Source organism: Pinus tabuliformis, chromosome 2_1 (assembly GCF_031772625.1).
Source record: "Pinus tabuliformis cultivar Carrire ecotype Pingquan chromosome 2_1, CPIR1, whole genome shotgun sequence".
Lineage (NCBI taxonomy): Eukaryota > Viridiplantae > Streptophyta > Pinopsida > Pinales > Pinaceae > Pinus > Pinus tabuliformis.
The window spans coordinates 545,855,150-545,879,709 of NC_142299.1; the positions used below are offsets into that span (position 1 = coordinate 545,855,150).

The 24,560-nt window shown below is 32.7% G+C and overlaps 2 protein-coding genes across 2 annotated transcripts; both read right to left on the bottom strand.

Moving 5' to 3' along the window:
* Positions 1 to 589: 589 nt before the first annotated feature.
* LOC149201483 (abscisic stress-ripening protein 2-like) lies at positions 590 to 1,066 on the bottom strand. Its single transcript, XM_089401286.1, has 2 exons — positions 764 to 1,066; positions 590 to 646 (listed from the first exon to the last, which is right to left on the bottom strand). Exons 1-2 carry the CDS (start codon positions 920 to 922, stop codon positions 590 to 592), a joined length of 216 nt encoding a protein of 71 aa, XP_089257412.1. The 5' UTR covers positions 923 to 1,066.
* A 12,860-nt stretch (positions 1,067 to 13,926) lies between these two features.
* LOC149201484 (uncharacterized) lies at positions 13,927 to 14,362 on the bottom strand. Its single transcript, XM_089399746.1, has 2 exons — positions 14,204 to 14,362; positions 13,927 to 14,088 (listed from the first exon to the last, which is right to left on the bottom strand). The coding sequence occupies exons 1-2, from the start codon at positions 14,360 to 14,362 to the stop codon at positions 13,927 to 13,929; spliced, it is 321 nt and encodes a 106-aa protein (XP_089255872.1).
* Between the last annotated feature and the right edge of the window lie 10,198 nt (positions 14,363 to 24,560).

Below are 24,560 nucleotides of genomic sequence, written 5' to 3' on the forward strand. Positions count from 1 at the left end.
TTTGATAAATAACCAAACATTTTATAACGGCATTTGCAAAATAAAGTTTGGAAGATATATACTTTTTATAAAATATTTTTTTGAATGTAATGGAATGTAATTTCATCAATATACATGTATAGTCAATTATAAAAGACACAATCCATTTTTAATTATAAATGCATTTAGATAAAACAAAAACCATTTTTCCCAACTCGAAAGATATTAAGAAGTATCTTTCATTCCAATGATATAATTAGGTTGACTAATATGTTAAATCAGTCCGTCTTTTAAGGTATGACAATTTGTCTTTTAAGGTATGACAATTTTGGAGGTATGGAATTGATTGATTTCGGAATTTTGGAGGTATGGAATTGGAATAGAGGTGTTGTGGACTGAGAATCAGCATACAAATATTAATAACAATAACAGCATCACAATACTATTAAGTATTTACGTTAAAATGCTTATTAGGATCATAAAGAGATACAATGAACGAATGAAGCTGAAGCCAGTGTCAACATGACGGATGACTTTTTCAGCGAAAGAATGAAAACTGTTTTAAAGCATAGGTACGGGGCGCGCAGGTGGATCTAGAAATGATGATCTTTCACTCCTCCTCCTTGTTTGCGCGTGCCTGGATCTTCTTTGCTTTATGTTTCTCGTACTGCATACCCAATGAGAGAATTAGTAATCCTATAATTGTATAGGTAAACTCTATAAACCTGATTTAGTTTATCAACTTACTAAAAATTACAGAATAAGAGAGATATATATATAGTACCAGTGCAAACGTTCCAGCAGCGACTGCTCCCAGTTCACCTAAATGCTCCATTCGCTTATGGTGCTTCTCCTCCTTCATCGCTTTCTCGTACGGCGTAGCCTCCGAGTTGGCATTCTGGTTCTTGTGATGGTGGAAGTGATGGTGTTTATTCTCAGACATGCTTTCCGAAATTGATTTCAATTACAACGGTTTGAAAGGAAATTCGAAAACCACTTATATACCCTTACAATAATCAAATCTGTAGATCCCAATGCAATGTAAGGAAATGCAGACAATGACTTTTACCCGCTGACAATACTCAAATTCCTGAGCAGATTAGATTACATGAATGAATGGTAGGGAATTAGTCCGGTATATATATAGCCAGAGTTGAATATTAAACACGCTATACCGTGTGGAAACAGCGTTCACGCGTGCGCGGTTTCCAAACGGCCGGTGTGCCTGCATGGTCTCTCCTTATCCAATAGAGAAGACTGACGAGGAAGGTGTGTTTGATCGGAGGTGCGCTAATTTGACATCGTTAACCGAATGGACAACGCGTTCGTGCAGCTTCCAGAGTGGCTGCGGCGACCACATAGCCTGTGCTTATCGGAAAGTGAATGATGATGACGAGGAAGGTACGTTTAATTAGATGGAGTAATGTGACATTGTGAAGAAACGAATATTAATAATTAATAAACTTAAATCACGCTTATAACAGGTCTACGCGGGGCCGTCGCATTGATTTTATTAACGTCATGCATAACCGCGAGTTAACTGAATCAGAATCAGAGTAACTGGTCCATGGTACACAGAGTAAAGCTTTTTAGGTAAACATGGTTTAAGATAGATCGATAAAGTGCAACATAGTGATTAAACCCATGGGAAAGTAAACACATGTTATTTAGCAGCGTAATCATGCTTTAGAAATGCGCATGGACAAATAAAGTATGCACATTCCAATATACAAGTAGTTTATTACCTCTTGAAAAGGTGTTTAGGAAATTTATGTTACACGTTTTAATTAAAAAAATTTGTTTATTTAGATTTTAAGCTTATGTGATAGTTTTTTGCAGTGGTATGATCCGGATTATCTACAGTTTCATGTTCATTCCGTCGAAGTTTCAAACCCCAAAGGGGGTCCATCATCACGACTAAATCAGAAAGAATATGAATGAAAACTTATTGAGAGAAGAGCTATAATGACCTAGGTATAACTAAACCTAGAACCCTAATTTTTTTCTCATTTATTTTTATTTATTTATATTATTATTATTTCCAAATTAATTATTCCTCTTAATTTACCTAGAACCTAAATTATTTTAATTGATATATCTAATTCATGAATAAGTTTAATTTTTCATTTCCTTCCAACTGTTTTTATTAATTTAACAAATTTTAATTTTATTTAATTTTATTTGATTAATTAATTAATTAATATAATTCTTACTTATTGTTTTTATTTTCATTTAATTAATTAATTTGAATTTAATTGATTAATTAATTTAATTTATTGTTATTTACCATTCTAATTAATTAGTTAATTAATTACTTTAATTTAATTAGATTAATTTATAATCTTAATTATTTATTAATCCAATGTTAATCCTTGGTTATTATTAATTCTTTTAATTAATTGGCTAATTTTATTTAATTCTTATTTTAATTAGAATAGAATAACTAAATTAATTAATTTTGATTTAATTGATCTATTTAGATTAATTAAATAATTGATTTATAATTCTTCCTATTATTTTTATTCGATTAGTTAATTAAATTAAATTTATTGATTAATTAATCTTATTGATTAATTAATTTTTATTTAGTTAATTAATTAAATTAAATTTATTGATTAATTAATCTTATTGATTAATTAATTTTATTTTTCTTTAATTAATTAATTAAATTAAATTTATTGATTAATTAATTTTACTGATTAATTAACTTTATTTAATTTAATTATAACCATAATTCTTTTTAATTAATTTTTGATATTTACCATTTTAACCTGTTAAGCCTTCATTGCCTAATTAATTAATTAATTGATTGATTAATTGATTAATTAATTAATTCATTAATTAATTAATTTTATTTTATTTTTCTTTTATTTTATTATTATTAATTATTTGAGAAATTTTATTTAACTCTTATTTAGAATTAATTACAATTTTTATTAAATTAATATAATTAATTAAATAATAAAATTTTAATTTAATTAATTAATTTTGATTTAATTAATCTAACTAAATTCTAATTAAATTTATCTAATTAAATTTTATTTTTATTAAGAGACCCTGATACTATGCTTCCAAAGCCCTGGAGGGGTTTATTTGTTTGATCAGGGGAAGCCAGTTTCCACTAATTTCACTCCCATTGTCCCTGTTGAGGTTTTGAGGAAATTTCATAATTTCGATGGCCTCTCTGATTTTTCTTTTCTGATAATTATCCTCTCTTGCAATCACTTTAGCGTCCTCCACACACACATGATGTTTGGTTTTGGACGAGTGTTCCACAAGCGCCGATGTACGGGATCTCTCATTCTTTATATCAGCCACGTGCTCCTTTAGTCTTATTTTCAGAGATCGACCTGTTTCCCCAATATAACTCTTACCACAAGAGCAGTCAATCTTATACACACCCTTGAGTTGTTGAGGATCGATGTTATCCTTTACTGACCTCATCATCTGCCTTATAGTTCCACATGTTGTAAATTGAGTGTTTATGTTCTTCTTCCTTAAAATTTTTGCAATCTTATCTGTAATCCCCTGGATGAATGGAAGGTAGACCTTCCCAGAATCTTCTTTCTTGTCTTCAGGAGGATGCTTGGAGAGGGCCTTATCTTGAGCTCTTCTTATAGCCTTCTTGATACTCCATTCTTTGTATCCAAGGTTTTTGAAGACAGAGGTTAAGTGCTCAATCTCTTCTTTTAGGTGATCCGGGTCAGAAATCCTGAAAGCCCTAACAGCTAGAGTGTTTAAGACGCCAGATTTTTGGGAAGGATGATGGTAAGAGTCAGCGTGAAGATAGCTACCAGTATGAGTTTTCTTTCTGTAGACCTGGTGTCCCAAAGTACCATCCTCTTTTCTACTAATATGTAATCCCCTGGTTTCCACTTTGTTGCAATGTGGGAAATGTCACATCTCCAATTTTTCCAAGTATACTTACCCTTTTTTGAAAACCATTGAGAAGCTCCAACTCACTGATTATATCTTCCATTCTTTCACAGTGAGGATCCCTTACAATGCTTCCACCATGTTTTTCTAAGAAAGATACAAGAGAGGCTAAATCAAAGCAAACTATCAAACTTGGAAACCAACCTCAGATCACAAAATTTCTTCGGAACATGAGCAACAAAGAAAATGCGAGATGTAACGGTGGAGGAGGTAAGTATGCTCTCTCAATGTCTAAATGAAAATTACATCGTTGAATATTAGGGGACTTGGAGACCTCATCAAACCAAAGGTAGTAAAAGAAGTAAAATAATTAGTGAATTTGAGGAAACCGCATGTCTTATTTCTCCAAGAAATAAAACTAGTTGAAGTAGAGATCATGGCCTTGTCACAAGCTATGACTCAGAGTGCAAGTTGTCTACAGTTAGCCGAGCTATTTTCAAAAGTAGTTGATTTTCTGAAAAATGGTATTCCAGCGCGGGTTCCTGCCAATTTACACAAAAAAGAATTTCTTGATTTCATGGAGAAAGAGGATAAATAAACATATGAATCAAAACATGTACACGCATTATAGACTATTTGTATAAGCTCATTCACAGACGAAGTTGTTCGGAAGGAATATGACAATAATTTGGAGGTGAAGGGATTTGAAATCTACCTCAGTGAAGCTCTAGTGCACAAAAAATTGTATGGATGTAAGTTGGCAGCATTGATGGATTATTATGGGTTGCGGAGATTATCAATGGAAACATCATAACTTTGTCAATATTCCATGGTAATAGGATGCATAGAGATCTAAAGGAAACAATCGTGTATGCAGTAAGGTCTCTCAGAACACTGCAGGGGGTGGTTTGAAAATGGCTATCATGATTACGAGAACACTGCAACTAGCTTTGCTGACAAGCAAAGTGCTAGGGCATCAACTGGGTATAATGTAACATGTCACCCAGATTATTGGGGCCATAAAAATTTGAAAGGATCTGGTACTACCGATCCCCATTTTATAAGTTTTCCCTGGGTGATATATGACAAACTACTTAGCATCAAACGCAAGAGGATTACTCTTGTTATTAACATGGAATAAGAGGTTACAGTTAATAAATTGTCATTTAATCATGTGGGCAAGTTGATTATATCGTTTCAAGAAACCTCAAAGGGATGGATCCCTTGGAAGTCATCTCTCTTCAGCTCGAGAATCATAAAACCGTGCCTGTAAAATGCATTGTTTCACCGTGAGATGTGAAGTGGGTGGTCTCCAGGAAAACTAATACAGTTACTTGTGTTTATGTTTCAGGGTTTAAATTATGTTTCACTATATTACTGACGGAGATGGTGAATTATTTTTATTTTTCTAGGTGACGAGCAAACTATAGATGGTTGGTTACATTGGCAAAAGGGGCCATGCTCTGCCATGATTCCTCTACCTAGAGTATAAATTTAATTAATCTTTGAATATAATCAACAGTGATTTGTATATTTCCAAGCATAGTTTGATAGGATATGAGTGTAAATGGTAAATCCATTTTTGTCAAATAACTTAAGGTGAAAAGAGGCATATTTGCAAACGTGTAAGGTGAAAAGAGGACAATGACCATTCAATTGGATGCTTATATCCGAGTGCAATGATACAAAATCCAAATATATTCTCCAACTGTATGCCTCTTAATTAGGGTTAATGCTCAAGGCAGTATGGCCTAGAAAACCGAGAGTGATTTTGATGCTTTGAATATCATACCCAAGGCTAGTATAGGGTATTCTCAAACCTACTAAACACCTCCACTATTCAAAACAATTCGGCTTACATAACTTACTGCAACACTATAGTTATTCATGCATTGATGTTGAATTGAAGCTGAATTGGTCCTTCTATTCCTGACTTAGCAGTACACTACTTGGACCGTTCAAAAGTGATTTTTTGAAGTATGACTATTAGAAGTTTAACCATATTACTGAACTTACACAAAGAAACCTTACTCCTTAGCCTTAATATTTTCCAACTGCATAAAAAATAAAATCCTAAATTTCCATACTTTGATAATAATAATTTACATATCTTTGTCAAACTGTATGTAGCTTTTACACTAATGATCAAAAGACCTTTTGTTCCAACCCACACACTGGGTAGTGATAGCTGGGGATGAAATATGATCCCAGTGGGAGCCTAAGAGAGCCTGTAAAGAGCAAGGAAAATCATAAATTTGTGTTCCTAGAATACCTTACTTGATATAATATCGAAACATGATTGCAGGATTTCTGCATAGTGAGAATTATCAGCATGCTACACTGTCTTTTGGTACAAATTTGGTAAAATTTCATCAAGTATATGTAAGCATGATGTCATTAGGAATATTACAAACTGCAATTTCGGTATTGATGCATGATCTGTAGAGGTAAGACTACTCTAAAACTGAAAACCCACTTCCCTGACCAAGAAGTAGCTCAACCGAGACACAACCCATGGACCAGATATCAATAGCAAAAGTATGCTCAGTGGCTCCAAATATAAGCTCAGGAGCTCTATAATAACTGAAGAAAATGTATGATATATTTGGTTCACCTTTTACCTTATAAGAAGAGCATCAGCATATACATATATACATACATACAGAGAAATGAAGTTCTACATTAAATAGACTCATGAATCAAACCTTAAATCCCAAGTCCATTGAACAAAATCTAGTATTCTAAACATTACACATTTCATAAAACATTAAATGCTGCCATCAAATCATTTAAACCAATTCAGGAATCTACTAGTTACACTTCACCAACAACTCACCAGAGCATTTGGCACTTCCAAAATCACATAACTTTGGTTGATGATTGTGAGGATTGACCTATTCAAAATATCATTTCAGAAATATTTGACAAGCTCATTGGGGTACAAAAACCATGCTACTCATGAACAATAGAGTACGTTAATTGTATAGCAAGCAGACCCTCTTTCCAACCACAAATTTGACAAGAATCCAGCAAGAATTTCACGCACAGTGAAGATTCTCTGTGTTGGAATGATTCCATTGGTTTGTTTTGCCCAATTTTTAATTAAACCAGATCATCCAAAATAGTTAGAGTTCCAGATCAATCAACACTCTGACTGAATTTTACATAAGACTTCGGCAAGGGAGGGAAGTTTGCTACATGTTTAGGCAGCTCCTATAAACAACCATTTATCACTAAAGTCTAATTAACCCAAACCAGCTTTAAATGAATCACCAACTCTAGGTTGATCCAACCCTTCCATACCCCTTTGATATTCCATTTTTATATGTCCTTTAATTTGAGAAAAACCATTTTTTTCATCCACTGAGCAAGGATTTTGAATTCTTCACTTCCACTCAATAGGATATTTGGAAATATTTGTTATCTCAAAATATATAAGCAAGACCTATTTCCCCGTTTCCAACTAAGGTGATCAATAATAAGAGGGGTTGCTTCCTTTCACAGATTTCAAATAGTAAAACCTGGACCTGCCCAATAAGTTGATTCTACCCTGATGAGAGAGGCTAAATCAATGCAAACTATCAAACTTGGAAACCAACCTCAGATCACAAAATTTCTTCGAAACGTGAGCAACAAGGAAAATGCGAGATGTAAGGCTGGAGGAGGTAAGTATGCTCTCTGAAAGTCTAGATGAAAATTACATCGTTGAATATTAGGAGACTTGGAGACCTCATCAAACCAAAGGTAGTAAAGGAAGTAAAATAACTAGTGAATTTGAGGAAACTGCAGGTCTTATTTCTCCAAGAAATAAAACTAACTGAAGAAGAGACCATGGCCTTGTCACAAACAATTCGGAAAAATTGTTTGGGACCTTGGGTGTAGCGCAAAGATCTCAGCAAGATTTTGGTGACATTTGCAGCCTTTGGTAAAAATACCGATTAATGCTAATATATAATGTCAAATTATGTTTCTGGGTGGCTTTCAAAGTAGAAGATAAGTAGTCAAAAGAATCATTGTCCCTTATAAATGTCTCTATGTTCCAGTATTGTAGAGTGAAAAATAAGATTTTTGGTACTCTTTAACACTTATAAAGGAGGGTCACTAGCACATAGATAATGTGATAGGAAGTGATTTTAACACAATGATTTTCAATTTTGAAAAACATGGTGGAAGCATTGTAAGGGATCTTCACTGTGAAAGAATGGAAGATGTGATCAGTGATTGGGAGATTCTTAATGGTTTTCAAAAAATGGTAAGTATACTTGGAAAAATTGGAGAAGTGACATTTCCCACATTGCAGAAAAGTTAGACCGCTTTCTCATCCATAGTAATTGGTTGGTAAAGCAGTAGATCAGTATGTTAGACATATTTTCATTTAGTATCATTATGATTATGTTTCATGATGACTCAAGATGGAAAATTAGTTTTGTTTCTATGAATTATCGTTTTCCATTATCTAATAGATACAGAGCATTGCAGTGTGCATTTAATATTACGATCCTAGTGAATCATGTCACCAATTGTAGTGTGCGTTTAATATTTTGGATGTTATTCCAAAAAAGAAATGAACATTGCCTAGTTGTTTAAATGACTAATCACAATTCTTCAATTCCATTTTTTTTACTAGTTTTTATCTTCAATGATTGTTTATATATCATGATGCTTCTCGAATTTATGCCTTACGACATTTCCTTTGCAACATTTGGTGCAATTTCTAGTAATAATTCTAATGTTACTCTTAACATTAATAAAACTTTATTATAATAAAACCAACGTAGATCCATCTTAAGTAGGGATCTGACAAGAGCTTCGAGGGATCAAATTTGTTCAGGTGCAAACTCAGTTTAGAGCGCAAAAAATAATGTGTAATTTTTCAATGTTTAAATTTTATTTTTGAATGCTATAGAGATTACACCACTTAAACTTGTGATTCCAAAAAATCTTTGTTAGATTTTGACAAACAAACATATACCCAAAAAAGTGTTAAACTTTAAAACGCATAGACCAATTCAAATGTTTTAACCAAAAAAAACTTATCTTTTTCAATAAGTTTATGTGATATTGATTATTTTTTAAAACAATATATAAAATATTTTAAACATAAAATGTGAATTGAGTGATTTTATTAGGGGCACATTAAAATGCTTTTTTTGGTTATTAATATATTTTTAATTCATATTAAAATGTTTTATTCGTAAAGCACATTGGATATTTTGTTATATACAACATTCAAATAATTTCTTTTAACACTTTTCTCTATATATAGAGATATATAAAATTGATGTCAATAAAATATAGTTAATGTAAGATCTTACAACATTTTTTTTTTTCTAATTAGTTCACATGTTATATATGGACAACTAATTAAACAAGCATAACATATAATTTTTTCCCTTTTATTATAGCTAACATCAATTTTCTATTTAGAGAATATTTTATTTTCATTTTAAAAGGAACACACGTCGACATAGTTAAACATCGCCTTCACACTCGTTGTAGAATGAGCCTCTCGGCTCAACAAGTGAGTTATTAAGTTTACTAATATTTGTATATAATATTATTAATGTTGTTAATATTGTTAAATTTTTTAATAATATATTTGATTTATTAATGTAACATGATAAATTTATTAATATTATTAATGGTATTATTAAAAGTGTTTTTATTAATATTATATTTTTAACAATACTGTTATTTTTTTTCTAGGCAAATAAAAAACATTATATTACCAAAAATATTTTACATAGAGTACATTGTGAGAAGAACTATAAAGGTATAGTTGAGATGAGGAGAAGTATGCAAAGTGCTAATTCTGGATTGAAAAGAGATAGGGATGGATCATCTCCTGTGAGAGGGAAACCAGTTGGTCCTTTAGTATGAGCAAATATATGATTGGAAATCATGGACCATACAAAAATGTAGATAGGAGATATAAAACTGAACGAAGACCCTGCAAAAAGGATACCTACTAGTGTGACCATGGAAACTTAAATGACATAATAATCTAAAGAAATACTTTTTCGAATAAAGAATACTGGGAAACCCCATCAATGTGTTTTCTTCACTTTGGAACTATTTGGTGCTTTTGTGCTTTGTTGTGGTCTTCTCCACCTACTCCAACATTTCTAGGTGTACCTATTTATACATTTTCTTCGATGATAAAGCGGCAATAGGAAATCGTTTCTTCCTCAAAGGGTTTTGCTTTAATGGTGTAGTTTACACTTGTGGAAGGCTTCAGTTAATTATCTTCCATTTATTGAGGTTTTTCGCTGTGAAATGATCCTTGGACAATAATGCCTTTTCCTTTCACTTTTGCCACTAGATGAGAAGGGAGAGGAGGGGAACCAGGTTGGTGTGAGGAATTAAATCAATAGAGCTTTCGATGGAGTTAGTGGTTGTCAAAGTTAGAGGAACATGAGGTAAATCAATGCCTATAGCCCTGGGTAGATTGCATAGCACCAGATGGGTATTGTTGAATTGAATACCCACCTATGCCATCATTCATTCTACTTTTCCCTCACGCCCTCCAAGGTCCAAAGATGGTGCACTACAATTTTTTGAACTTAACAATGGCCATCACCTAAACACCTACACTTTGCCTCCATGGAAGCCACCATGATGCATATGTAGGCTAGTATATCAGGGTCAAACAATTCTACATTTTCATCGTGCTAGGCAGAGTGGGGTGAATTCCCTCATCCTCGGCCTTCTTGTGTCTCTCTACACCCTTCTCTAACCATATTTCATATATGAGAGTCATTGAACCAAGAGCACTGGCTTCTGATATTTTTGGAAGAGAAAATAATGTTTTTGTTGCTTTTGTCAACACCTACCTCCTGGAAGATGGAATGGGGGAGGAAATTAAGGGACTGAGGTATACATATTAACCGGAACATGAGATCCAACTTAAGACCTATCACAAGGAATCAAGATGATTTCGAGGGGAATGTTTCACAAAACCTAAATTAAACGAGGCATATCTCACTTAAAGGAATTGTGCGGTGCATGACTGCAACCTTGACACTTTATTGATTACAGGCGCGATTGTTGTCCGGCAAGACCTAACAAAAATCATAAATCAAAATAGAATCCCAATCAAGGAATTACAAATATTATTATTAATGATATTATTGACATTTCTTTTTGTAAGCTTAGCAGGTCTACATCTTCATCATGTCCAATATATCATCCTAATCGAGACAGGGAATTAAACTATTAACTTCACATCAAAGAATGTTTTAACATAGCACCCAATCATACTCATGAACAATAATAATATTAATATTAATATCAAAAACATTATTAATATTATTAATAATATAACTAAATATTAAAAATAATTTTATAATATTAAAGTAAAAATTAATAATACAAGAATAATATAATATCAAATTTATTTTAATATTAACAATTATTTTAAACCTAAAATAAATAATACATCAAATAAAATCTTAATATTTCACCATTTATCAGTTAAAACCTAAACCTTGATGCAAGAAAACCCTCTTGGTTATTTCCACTTCTTCAACAATAAACCACATAAAAAAGCCACCAAATAACCGCATTTAACCACTTAAAACCTTAATGCAAGGAAAACCCTAATGGTAGCTTTTCTCCGCATTTCTTCAACAACGAAACCTCATAAGGCGGCCAACAAATAACCACATTTAATCACAATCACATTTAATTATTTTTATTGCGTTTATCCATGCCCATGCCTAACCACTAACCCTAGTAGAGGAAGATGCGAATCGAATACGTTTGATAAGGAAAGGTTGGAGTAAAAAAGGTTGAATACAACTACGGAAAAATGAGTCAAAGAGACCAAAGAAAGGAAGCAAATGGATGAAATAAAGTAAAAATAAAGCTCAGAACGTTCGAGTTACTCAAGTACTTTTATTTCGCAAGCATGGTAGCATAAACAACTGATTATGATGTAATTAGATATAAAAAAATAACACTTATATATAATTCAAAGAAAATGTTACTAAAGCTGAGAATTTTAATATTAATATTAAAAAATATCTCATTTAACTTTTTATAACATATTTAAATTATATATAGTATTTAAAATATAATTAATTTACCAATTTCTTAACATGAAAATTTATATATATATATATATATATTTATATTTTAAATTATAATTATAATTATTTATTTTTTCCAATATAAATTTATCAAACATACTAAAAATTATATGTTTATAAATTGTACTTGTATTGAAATCTAAATCTCTATGAATTGTGTTTCTTTAATAAGTTTTTTTCTACGTGTGTATTGATTTTGAAAAGACAAAATGAAGAAATTAAATTTCACAAAAAAGAACTTGCAATAGTGAAATTCAACAACCCTTGTTAAATCTAGAAGTAAGCTTCATCATTAATTATTACATATCAAGAATATTGTCAATCAATTCAACAACCCATGTTAAATCCATAAGCAAGCTTCAACATTAGTTATTTCTTATCAAGAGTATAGTCAATCCAGTAACCACATACGATTATCAAATAAGTTATTAGTTATGGAATATGATTACAAAGGCACTGGCTCGAGTTCTTCATTTATTTCTAGCTACATTGTAGGCATCTATATATTTGTAGTCTTGAGCTCTAGTGATGGCAAAAAGCAAGCTTCTTGGATGAGTGGTCAAGGTTTATTTTTTTGATTAAGTGATAAGTGGTTAGTGAGTTTATTGGAGTATTAATTATACTTATTGTCTTATCCAAATAAGTTGATGTAATTCCTTGCTTCTAGTCATGTCCAGATTGATGTAATTCCCTATTTCACAACTTATTTTATGTGCAACATCAAAAATCAAATTATTATACAAGCTCAGGCTCTTAGGCTAACACATTATTTAAAATGAAACAAATACATGTGATGGATTAGGATGGAGAGACAATTTCTAAAAAAACATCATTTCCTAAGTTAAAGAAAATTGGCACAATTATTAAAAAAAAATTAGGAATGACACAAAACCTTACGAGGAATAGTATAATTGTTAAAAAAAAAAAAATGAAGAATGACACAAAACCTTACCAATAGCACAATCTGAAATCATTCCATTGTTGTTACAAAATCCAAAAATTTACGAGAATCATTTCATTGTTGTCAACATTATCATTCCATTGGTACCACTGGATCTTACCGAAAGTTCCACCACTTAGCAGAAGTTCCACCACTCTCAGTCCCAAGAAAAAGCTCTTCTCAAACCCTCGCCATAAATGCTAAAGTTACCTAGGCTAAAAAACCTAATATTCTCTACCCAAATCCCAAATCTAACTCCAAGAAGCTAAACATCTAAAGGGAGAATTGAAGTTGAAATACAATAGTGAATTAAGGGCTTTGATGATGGGCCATAAATGGGGTATCAGATTTTTTGGATTTTTTTATTCCAAGAGTGGAGGAGAACGAGAATGAGAGGGCATTTTAGTAGTCCACATTCCTAAGGGCTAAGCCACTTGTCATGGGAAAGTGGGGAATGTAAATGAACATCTACACATTTGATAAATAACCAAACATTTTATAACGGCATTTGCAAAATAAAATTTGGAAGATATATACTTTTTATAAAATATTTTTTTGAATGTAATAGAATGTAATTTCATCAATATACATGTATAATCAATTATAAAAGACACAATCCATTTTTAATTATAAATGCATTTAGATAAAACAAAAACCATTTTTCCCAACTCGAAAGATATTAAGAAGTATCTTTCATTCCCAATGGTATAATTAGGTTGACTAATATGTTAAATCAGTCTTTTAAGGTATGACAATTTGTCTTTTAAGGTATGACAATTTTGGAGGTATGGAATTGATTGATTTCGGAATTTTGGAGGTATGGAATTGGAATAGAGGTGTTGGTGGACTGAGAATCACCATACAAATATTAATAACAATAACAGCATCGCAATACTATTAAGTATTTACGTTAAAATGCTTATTAGGATCATAAAGAGATACAATGAACGAATGAAGCTGAAGCCAGTGTCAACATGACGGATGACTTTTTCAGCGAAAGAATGAAAACTGTTTTAAAGCATAGGTACGGGGCGCAGGTGGCTAGAAATGATGATCTTTCACCTCCTTTTTGGCTGCCTTCTTTTTGTGACGCTCGTGGAAGGCATAGCCCCCAGCTCCCACTGCAGCTGTTGCTGCAATCTCCTCCTCAATCTTGTGCCTGTGCGCGTTCTCTGGATCCTTCTTTGCTTTATGTTTCTCGTACTGCATACCCAATGAGAGAATTAGTAATCCTATAATTGTATAGGTAAACTCTATAAACCTGATTTAGTTTATCAACTTACTAAAAATTACAGAATAAGAGATATATATATAGTACCAGTGCAAACGTTCCAGCAGCGACTGCTCCCAGTTCACCTAAATGCTCCATTCGCTTATGGTGCTTCTCCTCCTTCATCGCTTTCTCGTACGGCGTCGCCTCCGAGTTGGCGTTCTGGTTCTTGTGATGGTGGAAGTGATGGTGTTTATTCTCAGACATGCTTTCCGAAATTGATTTCAATTACAACGGTTTGAAGGGAAATTCGAAAACCACCTATATACCCTTACAATAATCAAATCTGTAGATCCCAATGCAATGTAAGGAAATGCAGACAATGACTTTTACCCGCTGACAATACTCAAATTCCTGAGCAGATTAGATTACATGAATGAATGGTAGGGAATCAGTCCGGTATATATATAGCCAGAGTTGAATATTAAACACGCTATACCGTGTGGGAACAGCGTTCACGCGTGCGCGGTTTCCAAACGGCCGGTGTGACTGCATGGTCTCTCCTTATCCAATAGAGAAGACTGACGAGGAAGGTGTGTTTGATCGGAGGTGCGCTAATTTGACATCGTTAACCGAATGGACAACGCGTTCGTGCAGCTTCCAGAGTGGCTGCGGCGACCACATAGCCTGTGCTTATCGGAAAGTGAATGATGATGACGAGGAAGGTACGTTTAATTAGATGGAGTAATGTGACATTGTGAAGAAACGAATATTAATAATTAATAAACTTAAATCACGCTTATAACAGGTCTACGCGGGGCCGTCACATTGATTTTATTAACGTCATGCATAACCGCGAGTTAACTGAATCACAATCAGACTAACTGGTCCATGGTACACAGAGTAAAGCTTTTTAGTTAAACATGGTTTAAGATAGATCGATAAATTGCAACATAGTGATTAAACCCATGGGAAAGTAAACACATGTTATTTAGCAGCGTAATCATGCTTTAGAAATGCGCATGGACAAATAAAGTATGCACATTCCAATATACAAGTAGTTTATTATCTCCTTGAAAAGGTGTTTAGGAAATTTATGTTACAAGTTTTAATTAAAAAAATTCGTTTATTTAGATTTTAAGTTTATGTGGTAGTTTTTGGCATTGGGATGATCCGGATTATCCACAGTTTCATGTTCATTCCGTCAATGCTTCAAACCCCAAAGGGGGTCCATATGAGGACAAAATCAGAAAGAATATGAATGAAAACTTATTGAGAGAAGAGCTATAATGACCTAGGTATAAATAAACCTAGAACCCTAATTTTTAAGAAGCATAATTTTTTTCTCATTTATTTTTATTTATTTATATTATTATTATTTCCAAATTAATTATTCCTCTTAATTTACCTAGAACCTAAATTATTTTAATTGATATATCTCATTCATGAATAAGTTTAATTTTTCTTTTCCTTCCAACTGTTTTTATTAATTTAACAAATTTTAATTTTATTTGATTAATTAAATAATTAATATAATTCTTACTCATTGTTTTTATTTTCATTTAATTAATTAATTTGAATTTAATTGATTAATTAATTTAATTTATTGTTATTTACCATTCTAATTAATTAGTTAATTAATTACTTTAATTAATTACTTTAAGTTAATTAGATTAATTTATAATCTTAATTATTTATTAATCCAATGTTAATCCTTGGTTATTATTAATTCTTTTAATTAATTGGCTAATTTTATTTAATTCTTATTTTAATTAGAATAGAATAACTAAATTAATTAATTTTGATTTAATTGATCTATTTAGATTAATTAAATAATTGATTTATAATTCTTCCTATTATTTTTATTCGATTAGTTAATTAAATTAAATTTATTGATTAATTAATCTTATTGATTAATTTCCCACGGGGCTTTGGATTGACGGTGAATGGGTGCGCTGTTAAAGCACTCCTTGTGATAGGTCACCGGTTCAAATCCCCTGTGGGTACTTAGGTTAGTCTTAAATTAGAAAAAAAAAAAAAAAAAAAATCTTATTGATTAATTAATTTTTATTTAGTTAATTAATTAAATTAAATTTATTGATTAATTAATCTTATTGATTAATTAATTTTATTTTTATTTAATTAATTAATTAAATTAAATTTATTGATTAATTAATTTTATTGATTAATTAACTTTATTTAATTTAATTATAACCATAATTCTTTTTAATTAATTTTTGATATTTACCATTTTAACCTATTAAGCCTTCATTGCCTAATTAATTAATTAATTGATTAATTAATTAATTAATTAAGTGATTGATTGATTAATTAGTTTATTTTATTTTATTTATTTTTCTTTTATTTTATTATTATTAATTATTTGAGAAATTTTATTTAATTCTTATTTAGAATTAATTACAATTTTTATTAAATTAATATAATTAATTAAATAATAGAATTTTAATTTAATTAATTAATTTTGATTTAATTAATCTAATTAAATTCTAATTAAATTTATCTAATTAAATTTTATTTTTATTAAGAGACCCTGATACTATGCTTCCAAAGCCGTGGAGGGGTTTATTTGTTTGATCAGGGGAAGCCAGTTTCCACTAATTTCACTCCCATTGTCCCTGTTGAGGTTTTGAGGAAATTTCATAATTTCGATGGCCTCTCTGATTTTTCTTTTGTGATAATTATCCTCTCTTGCAATCATTTTAGCGTCCTCCACACACACATGATGTTTATTTTGGACGAGTGTTCCACAAGCGCCGATGTACGGGATCTCTCATTCTTTATATCAGCCACGTGCTCCTTTAGTCTTATTTTTAGTGATCGACCTGTTTCCCCAATATAACTGTTACGACAAGAGCAGTCAATCTTATACACACCCTTCAGTTGTTGAGGATCGATGTTATCCTTTACTGACCTCATCATCTGCTTTATAGTTCCACATGTTGTAAATTGAGTGTTTATGTTCTTCTTCCTTAAAATTTTTGCAATCTTATCTGTAATCCCCTGGATGAATGGAAGGTAGACCTTCCCAGAATCTTCTTTCTTGTCTTCAGGAGGATGCTTGGAGAGGGCCTTATCCTGAGCTCTTCTTATAGCCTTCTTGATACTCCATTATTTGTATCCAAGGTTTTTGAAGACAGAGGTTAAGTGGTCAATCTCTTCTTTTAGGTGATCCGGGTCAGAAATCCTGAAAGCCCTGACAGCTAGAGTGTTTAAGACGCCAGATTTTTGGGAAGGATGATGGTAAGAGTCAGCGTGAAGATAGCTATCAGTATGAGTTTTCTTTCTGTAGACCTGGTGTCCCAAAGTACCATCCTCTTTTCTACTAATCTGTAATCCCCTGGTTTCCACTTTGTTGCAATGTGGGAAATGTCACATTTCCAATTTTTCCAAGTATACTTACCCTTTTTTGAAAACCATTGAGAAGCTCCAACTCACTGATTATATCTTCCATTCTTTCACAGTGAGGATTCCTTACAATGCTTCCACCATGTTTTTCTAAGAAAGGTACAAGAGAGGCTAAATCAAAGCAAACTATCAAACTTGGAAACCAACCTCAGATCACAAAATTTCTTCGGAACATGAGCAACAAAGAAAATGCGAGATGTAACACTGGAGGAGGTAAGTATGCTCTCTCAATGTCTAAATGAAAATTACATCGTTGAATATTAGGGGACTTGGAGACCTCATCAAACCAAAGGTAGTAAAAGAAGTAAAATAATTAGTGAATTTGAGGAAACCGCATGTCTTATTTCTCCAAGAAATAAAACTAGTTGAAGTAGAGACCATGCCCTTGACACAAGCTATGACTCAGAGTGCAAGTTGTCTACAGTTAGCCGAGCTATTTTCAAAAGTAGTTGATTTTCTGAAAAATGGTATTCCAGCGCGGGTTCCTACCAATTTACACCAAAAAGAATTTCTTGATTTCATGGAGAAAGAGGATAAATGAACATATGAATCAAAACATGTACAAGCATTATAGACTATTTGTATAAGCTCATTCACAGAGGAAGTTGTTCGGAAGGAATATGACAATAATTTGGAGGTGAAGGGATTTGAAATCTACCTCAGTGAAGCTCTAGTGCACAAAAAATTGTATCGATATAAGTTGGCAGCATTGATGGATTATTATGGGTTGCGGAGATTATCAATGGAAACATCATAACTTTGTCAATATTCCATGGTAATAGGAAGCATAGAGATCTAAAGGAAACAATCATGTATGCAGTAAGGTCTCTCAGAACACTGCAGGGGGTGGTTTGAAAATGGCTATCATGATTACGAGAACACTGCAACTAGCTTTGCTGACAAGCAAAGTGCCAGGGCATCAACTGGGTATCATGTAACATGTCACCCAGATTATTGGGGCCGTACAAATTTGAAAGGATCTGGTACTACCGATCCCCATTTTATAAGCTTTCCATGGGTGATATATGACAAACTACTTAGCATCAAACGCAAGAGGATTACTCTTGTTATTAACATGGAATAAGAGGTTACAGTTAATAAATTGTCATTTAATCATGTGGGCAAGTTGATTATATTGTTTCAAGAAACATCAAAGGGATGGAGCCCTTGGAAGTCATCTCTCTTCAGCTCGAGAATCATAAAACCGTGCCTGTAAAATGCATTGTTTCACCGTCAGATGTGAAGTGGGTGGTCTCCAGGACAACTAATACAGTTACTTGTGTTTATGTTTCAGGGTTTAAATTACGTTTCACTATATTACTGACGGAGATGGTGAATTATTTTTATTTTTCTAGGTGACGAGCAAACTATAGATGGTTGGTTACATTGGCAAAAGGGGCCATGCTCTGCCATGATTCCTCTACCTAGAGTATAAATTTAATTAATCTTTGAATATAATCAACAGTGATTTGTATATTTCCAAGCAGAGTTTGATATGATATGAGTGTAAATGGTAAATCCATTTTTGTCAAATAGCTTAAGGTGAAAAGAGGCATATTTGCAAACGTGTAAGGTGAAAAGAGGACAATGACCATTCACTTGGATGCTTATATCCGAGTGCAATGATACAAAATCCAAATATATTCTCCAACTGTATGCCTCTTAATTAGGGTTAATGCTCAAGGCAGTATGGCCTAGAAAACCGAGAGTGATTTTGATGCTTTGAATATCATACCCAAGGCTAGTATAGGGTATTCGCAAACCTACTAAACACCTCCACTATTCAAAACAATTCGGCTTACATAACTTACTGCAACACTATAGTTATTCATGCATTGATGTTGAATTGAAGCTGAATTGGTCCTTCTATTCCTGACTTAGCAGTACACTACTTGGACCGTTCAAAAGTGATTTTTTGAAGTATGACTATTAGAAGTTTAACCATATTACTGAACTTACACAAAGAAACCTTAATGCTTAGCCTTAATATTTTCCAACTGCATAAAAAATAAAATCCTAAATTTCCATACTTTGATAATAATAATTTACATATCTTTGTCAAACTGTATGTAGCTTTTACACTAATGATCAAAAGACCTTTTGTTCCAACCCACACACTAGGTAGTGATAGCTGGGGATGAAATATGATCCCAGTGGGAGCCTAAGAGAGCCTGTAAAGAGCAAGGAAAATCATAAATTTGTGTTCCTAGAATACCTTAATTGATATAATATCGAAACATGATTGCAGGATTTCTGCATAGTGAGAATTATCAGCATGCTACACTGTCTTTTGGTACAAATTTGGTAAAATTTCATCAAGTATATGTAAGCATGATGTCATTAGGAATATTACAAACTGCAATTTCGGTATTGATGCATGATCTGTAGAGGTAAGACTACTCTAAAAATGAAAACCCACTTCCCTGACCAAGAAGTAGCTCAACCAAGACACGACCCATGGACCAGATATCAATAGCAAAAGTATGCTCAATGGCTCCAAATATAAGCTCAGGAGCTCTATAATAACTGAAGAAAATGTATGATATATTTGGTTCACCTTTTACCTTATAAGAAGAGCATCAGCATATACATATATACATACATACAGAGAAATGAAGTTCTACATTAAATAGACTCATGAATCAAACCTTAAATCCCAAGTCCATTGAACAAAATCTAGTATTCTAAACATTACACATTTCATAAAACATTAAATGCTGCCATCAAATCATTTAAACCAATTCAGGAATCTACTAGTTACACTTCACCAACAACTCACCAGAGCATTTGGCACTTCCAAAATCACATAACTTTGGTTGATGATTGTGAGGATTGACCTGTTCAAAATATCATTTCAGAAATATTTGACAAGCTCATTGGGGTACAAAAACCATGCTACTCATGAACAATAGAGTACGTTAATTGTATAGCAAACAGACCCTCTTTCCAACCACAAATTTGACAAGAATCCAACAAGAATTTCACGCACAGTGAAGATTCTCTGTGTTGGAATGATTCCATTGGTTTGTTTTGCCCAATTTTAAATTAAACCAGATCATCCAAAACAGTCAGAGTTCCAGATCAATCAACACTCTGACTGAATTTTACATAAGACTTCGGCAAGGGAGGGAAGTTTGCTACACGTTTAGGCAGCTCCTATAAACAACCATTTATCACTAAAGTCTAATTAACCCAAACCAGCTTTAAATGAATCACCAGCTCTAGGTTGATCCAACCCTTCCATACCCCTTTGATATCCCATTTTTATATGTCCTTTAATTTGAGAAAAACCATTTTTTTCATCCACTGAGCAAGGATTTTGAATTCTTCACTTCCACTCAATAGGATATTTGGAAATATTTGTTATCTCAAAATGTATAAGCAAGACCTATTTCCCCGTTTCCAACTAAGGTGATCAATAATAAGAGGGGTTGCTTCCTTTCACAGATTTCAAATAGTAAAACCTGGACCTGCCCAATAAGTTGATTCTACCCTGATGAGAGAATTCTTATTGAATATTCCGGCAGAAAGCCAAATTTCCACCACACACTGAAATCTGAAATAAGTATCCAAATGATTGTAGCTCTAGGAGCAATATTCATAAATATAGGGTCTTAGACTGCCAATACCCCATTAACCGTTGGGAGACAAATTACATTCCAGTTTACTAAATGGAATTTTCTTTCACTATTCCTCCCTCCATGCCATAGAAACTTGTGAATTAACAAGCTCAACTGATTGAGCACAACTTTTGGGTCAAGAAGGTCAGATTATAGGTATATAGGAAGTGACGATAGAACATATTTAACTATCACAACACATTCTAATGAAGAGAGCCATTGAGCACCCCAGGCTTGAAATTTCTTCGAAAATTTATTTAAGCTATCGATTCAACTCTCCATATTAGAGGCACCGATCAAAAGGGGAATTCCTAAATATCTAAATAATTTCCATTCCATTCTAAAGGGAATCCAAGAACCATCAAAATTTCATTAATATTTTGAAGTGGAGATTTCCATCCTATCATTAAGCTCTTTGTTTTATCCATGAAGCCCCCCAATAGGTCTAGATATTGATCCAACACTGGTTTGAATCGCTGAGCAATAATTTTTGGAGGCTACACCTAACAACAATGTATCGTCAGCAAACTGGGAATGATACACATATTTATTGCTATTTTCTATACTTAGTCCTCATATTCTCCCTTCCCTTCCCTTCTTCCCATCTCTGGGTTCCTTATTAAGTTTTCTGCCACTAATATATTAAGGTTTCTAAAGGAGCTATCCACGGGCTTCCAATACAATCTCTAGTCCAATTTATGAACTCTTTACTGAAACCCAACTTTTCCATCACCGAGGAGTGATGGGTTCTATTGAAGGTGTTTTCCATGTCAAGTTTGATAATCATACCCAGCTAACCCCGTTTCTTTCTTGAATGAATTACCTCCTGAACAAGAATGATGTTGTCTATGATTTATCAATGCTTCATGAAACCAACTTGGTTTTTTGACATGATTGTAGGGAAAATCTTTTTGAGCATAATAGCTAAATTTTTTTTTAGAAACTTCTAGGCCAAATTACACATTGAGATTGTCCAGAATCGAGAGAATGAGGACAACTATGTCTCCTTCAGAATTAGAGCTAAAAAGGATGAGTTGGTATTGCCCCCAAACCTTCATTTAAATATGGAGGAGTTAAGAATTCACATTAAAAATTATAAAGAAGTCATCCAGTCGCAGATCTTTAACCATGTTTAGGGACTATATGGTTTCAATTGCGTCATCTTCCTTAATTGGCTTAACAAGATGAGAATTTTCCTGATACAAAACAATGGAGGTGAGACATGAGATGAAGTATTTCTACATTTCCGAGCCATTTACTTTGTCCCTAGAATGAGGATTCTTGAAGAAGAAAAAGTCCTCTCTTAATTTCCTAGAAAAAACATATTTTAAGGTGACCTCGAGAAGAAATTTTCTTTACTCGATTCCTAGTTTCTCTTTATTTAGTATGCTTGTGAAAAAAGGATGTATTTATATCACATGAGGCTTCGAGACATGAGATGCCAGTATTCTTCCTCCTTTCCTGTTGATTTTAAATATTTGGTTACTAGGTTTTTTTCTTCTTCTAACTTCTTGTGAGTGATGGTCTGGACTCCATCAAGCCTTGATGATCTTCAATCTTTTGAATTAGTTCTTTTATCTCTTGCTGCAGGGGCATATAATTGATTTTTTCCCAGGTTCTAAGAGCATAATTCACCTCCTTCATATTTTATTCCCAAACATAGCTAAGAGACCTGCGAACTGGCATAGCCCAAGCATGAGTTATCAGGCCAGCCTCTCTTTCCTTTTGGAGCCCCCCCTGGATTAAAGCAGAAAGGAATCAGATCTAAATCTTATGGAGAGTCTAAATCCAACCTGATGGGTTTGTGATCAGAATCCCCTTGAGCCAGAATACTAGAAATACATTATATGCCATTTACCAACCAATTACTACGGATGAGAGAGCGGTCTAACCTTTTTGCAATGTGGGAAATGTCACATCTCCAATTTTTCCAAGTATACTTACCCTTTTTTGAAAAGCATTGAGAAGCTCAAACTCACTGACGATATCTTCCATTCTTTCACAGTGAGGATCCCTTACAATGCTTCCACCATTTTTTTCTAAGAAAGATACAAGAGAGGCTAAATCAAAGCAAACTATCAAACTTGGAAACCAACCTCAGATCACAAAATTTCTTTGAAACGTGAGCAACAAAGAAAATGCGAGATGTAAGGCTGGAGGAGGTAAGTATGCTCTCTGAAAGTCTAAATGAAAATTACATTGCTGAATATTAGGAGACTTGGAGACCTCATCAAACCAAAGGTAGTAAAGGAAGTAAAATAACTAGTGAATTTGAGGAAACTGCAGGTCTTATTTCTCCAAGAAATAAAACTAACTGAAGAAGAGACCATGGCCTTGTCATAAACAATTCGGAAAAATTGTTTGGGACCTTGGGTGTAGCGCAAAGATCTCAGCGAGATTTTGGTGACATTTGCAGCCTTTGGTAAAAATACCGATTAATGCTAATATATAATGTCAAATTATGTTTCTGGGTGGCTTTCAAAGTAGAAGATAAGTAGTCAAAAGAATCATTGTCCCTTATAAATGTCTCTATGTTCCAGTATTGTAGAGTGAAAAATAAGATTTTTTGTACTCTTTAACAGTTATAAAGGAGGGTCACTAGCACATAGATAATGTGGTAGGAAGTGATTTTAACACAATGATTTTCAATTTTGAAAAACATGGTGGAAGCATTGTAAGGGATCTTCACTGTGAAAGAATGGAAGATGTGATCAGTGATTGGGAGATTCTTAATGGTTTTCAAAAAATGGTAAGTATACTTGGAAAAATTGGAGAAGTGACATTTCCCACATTGCAGAAAAGTTAGACCGCTTTCTCATCCATAGTAATTGGTTGGTAAAGCAGTAGATTAGTATGTTAGACATATTTTCATTTAGTATCATTATGATTATGTTTCATGATGACTCAAGATGGAAAATTAGTTTTGTTTCTATGAATTATCGTTTTCCATTATCTAATAGATACAGAGCATTGCAGTGTGCATTAATATATTACGATCCTAGTGAATCATGTCACCAATTGTAGTGTGCGTTTAAATATTTGGATGTTATTCAAAAAAAGAAATGAACATTGCCTAGTTGTTTAAAATGACTAATCACAATTCTTCAATTCCAATTTTTTTTACTAGTTTTTATCTTCAATGATTGTTATATATATCATGATGCTTCTCGAATTTATGCCTTACGACATTTCCTTTGCAACATTTGGTGCAATTTCTAGTATAAATTCTAATGTAACTCTTAACATTAATAAAGTTTATTATAATAAAACCAACGTAGATCCATCTTAAGTAGGGATCTGACAAGAGCTTCGAGGGATCAAATTTGTTCAGGTGAAAACTCAGTTAGAGTGAAAAAAATAATGTGTAATTCTTTCAATGTTTAAATTTAATTTTTGAATGCTATAGAGATTACACCACT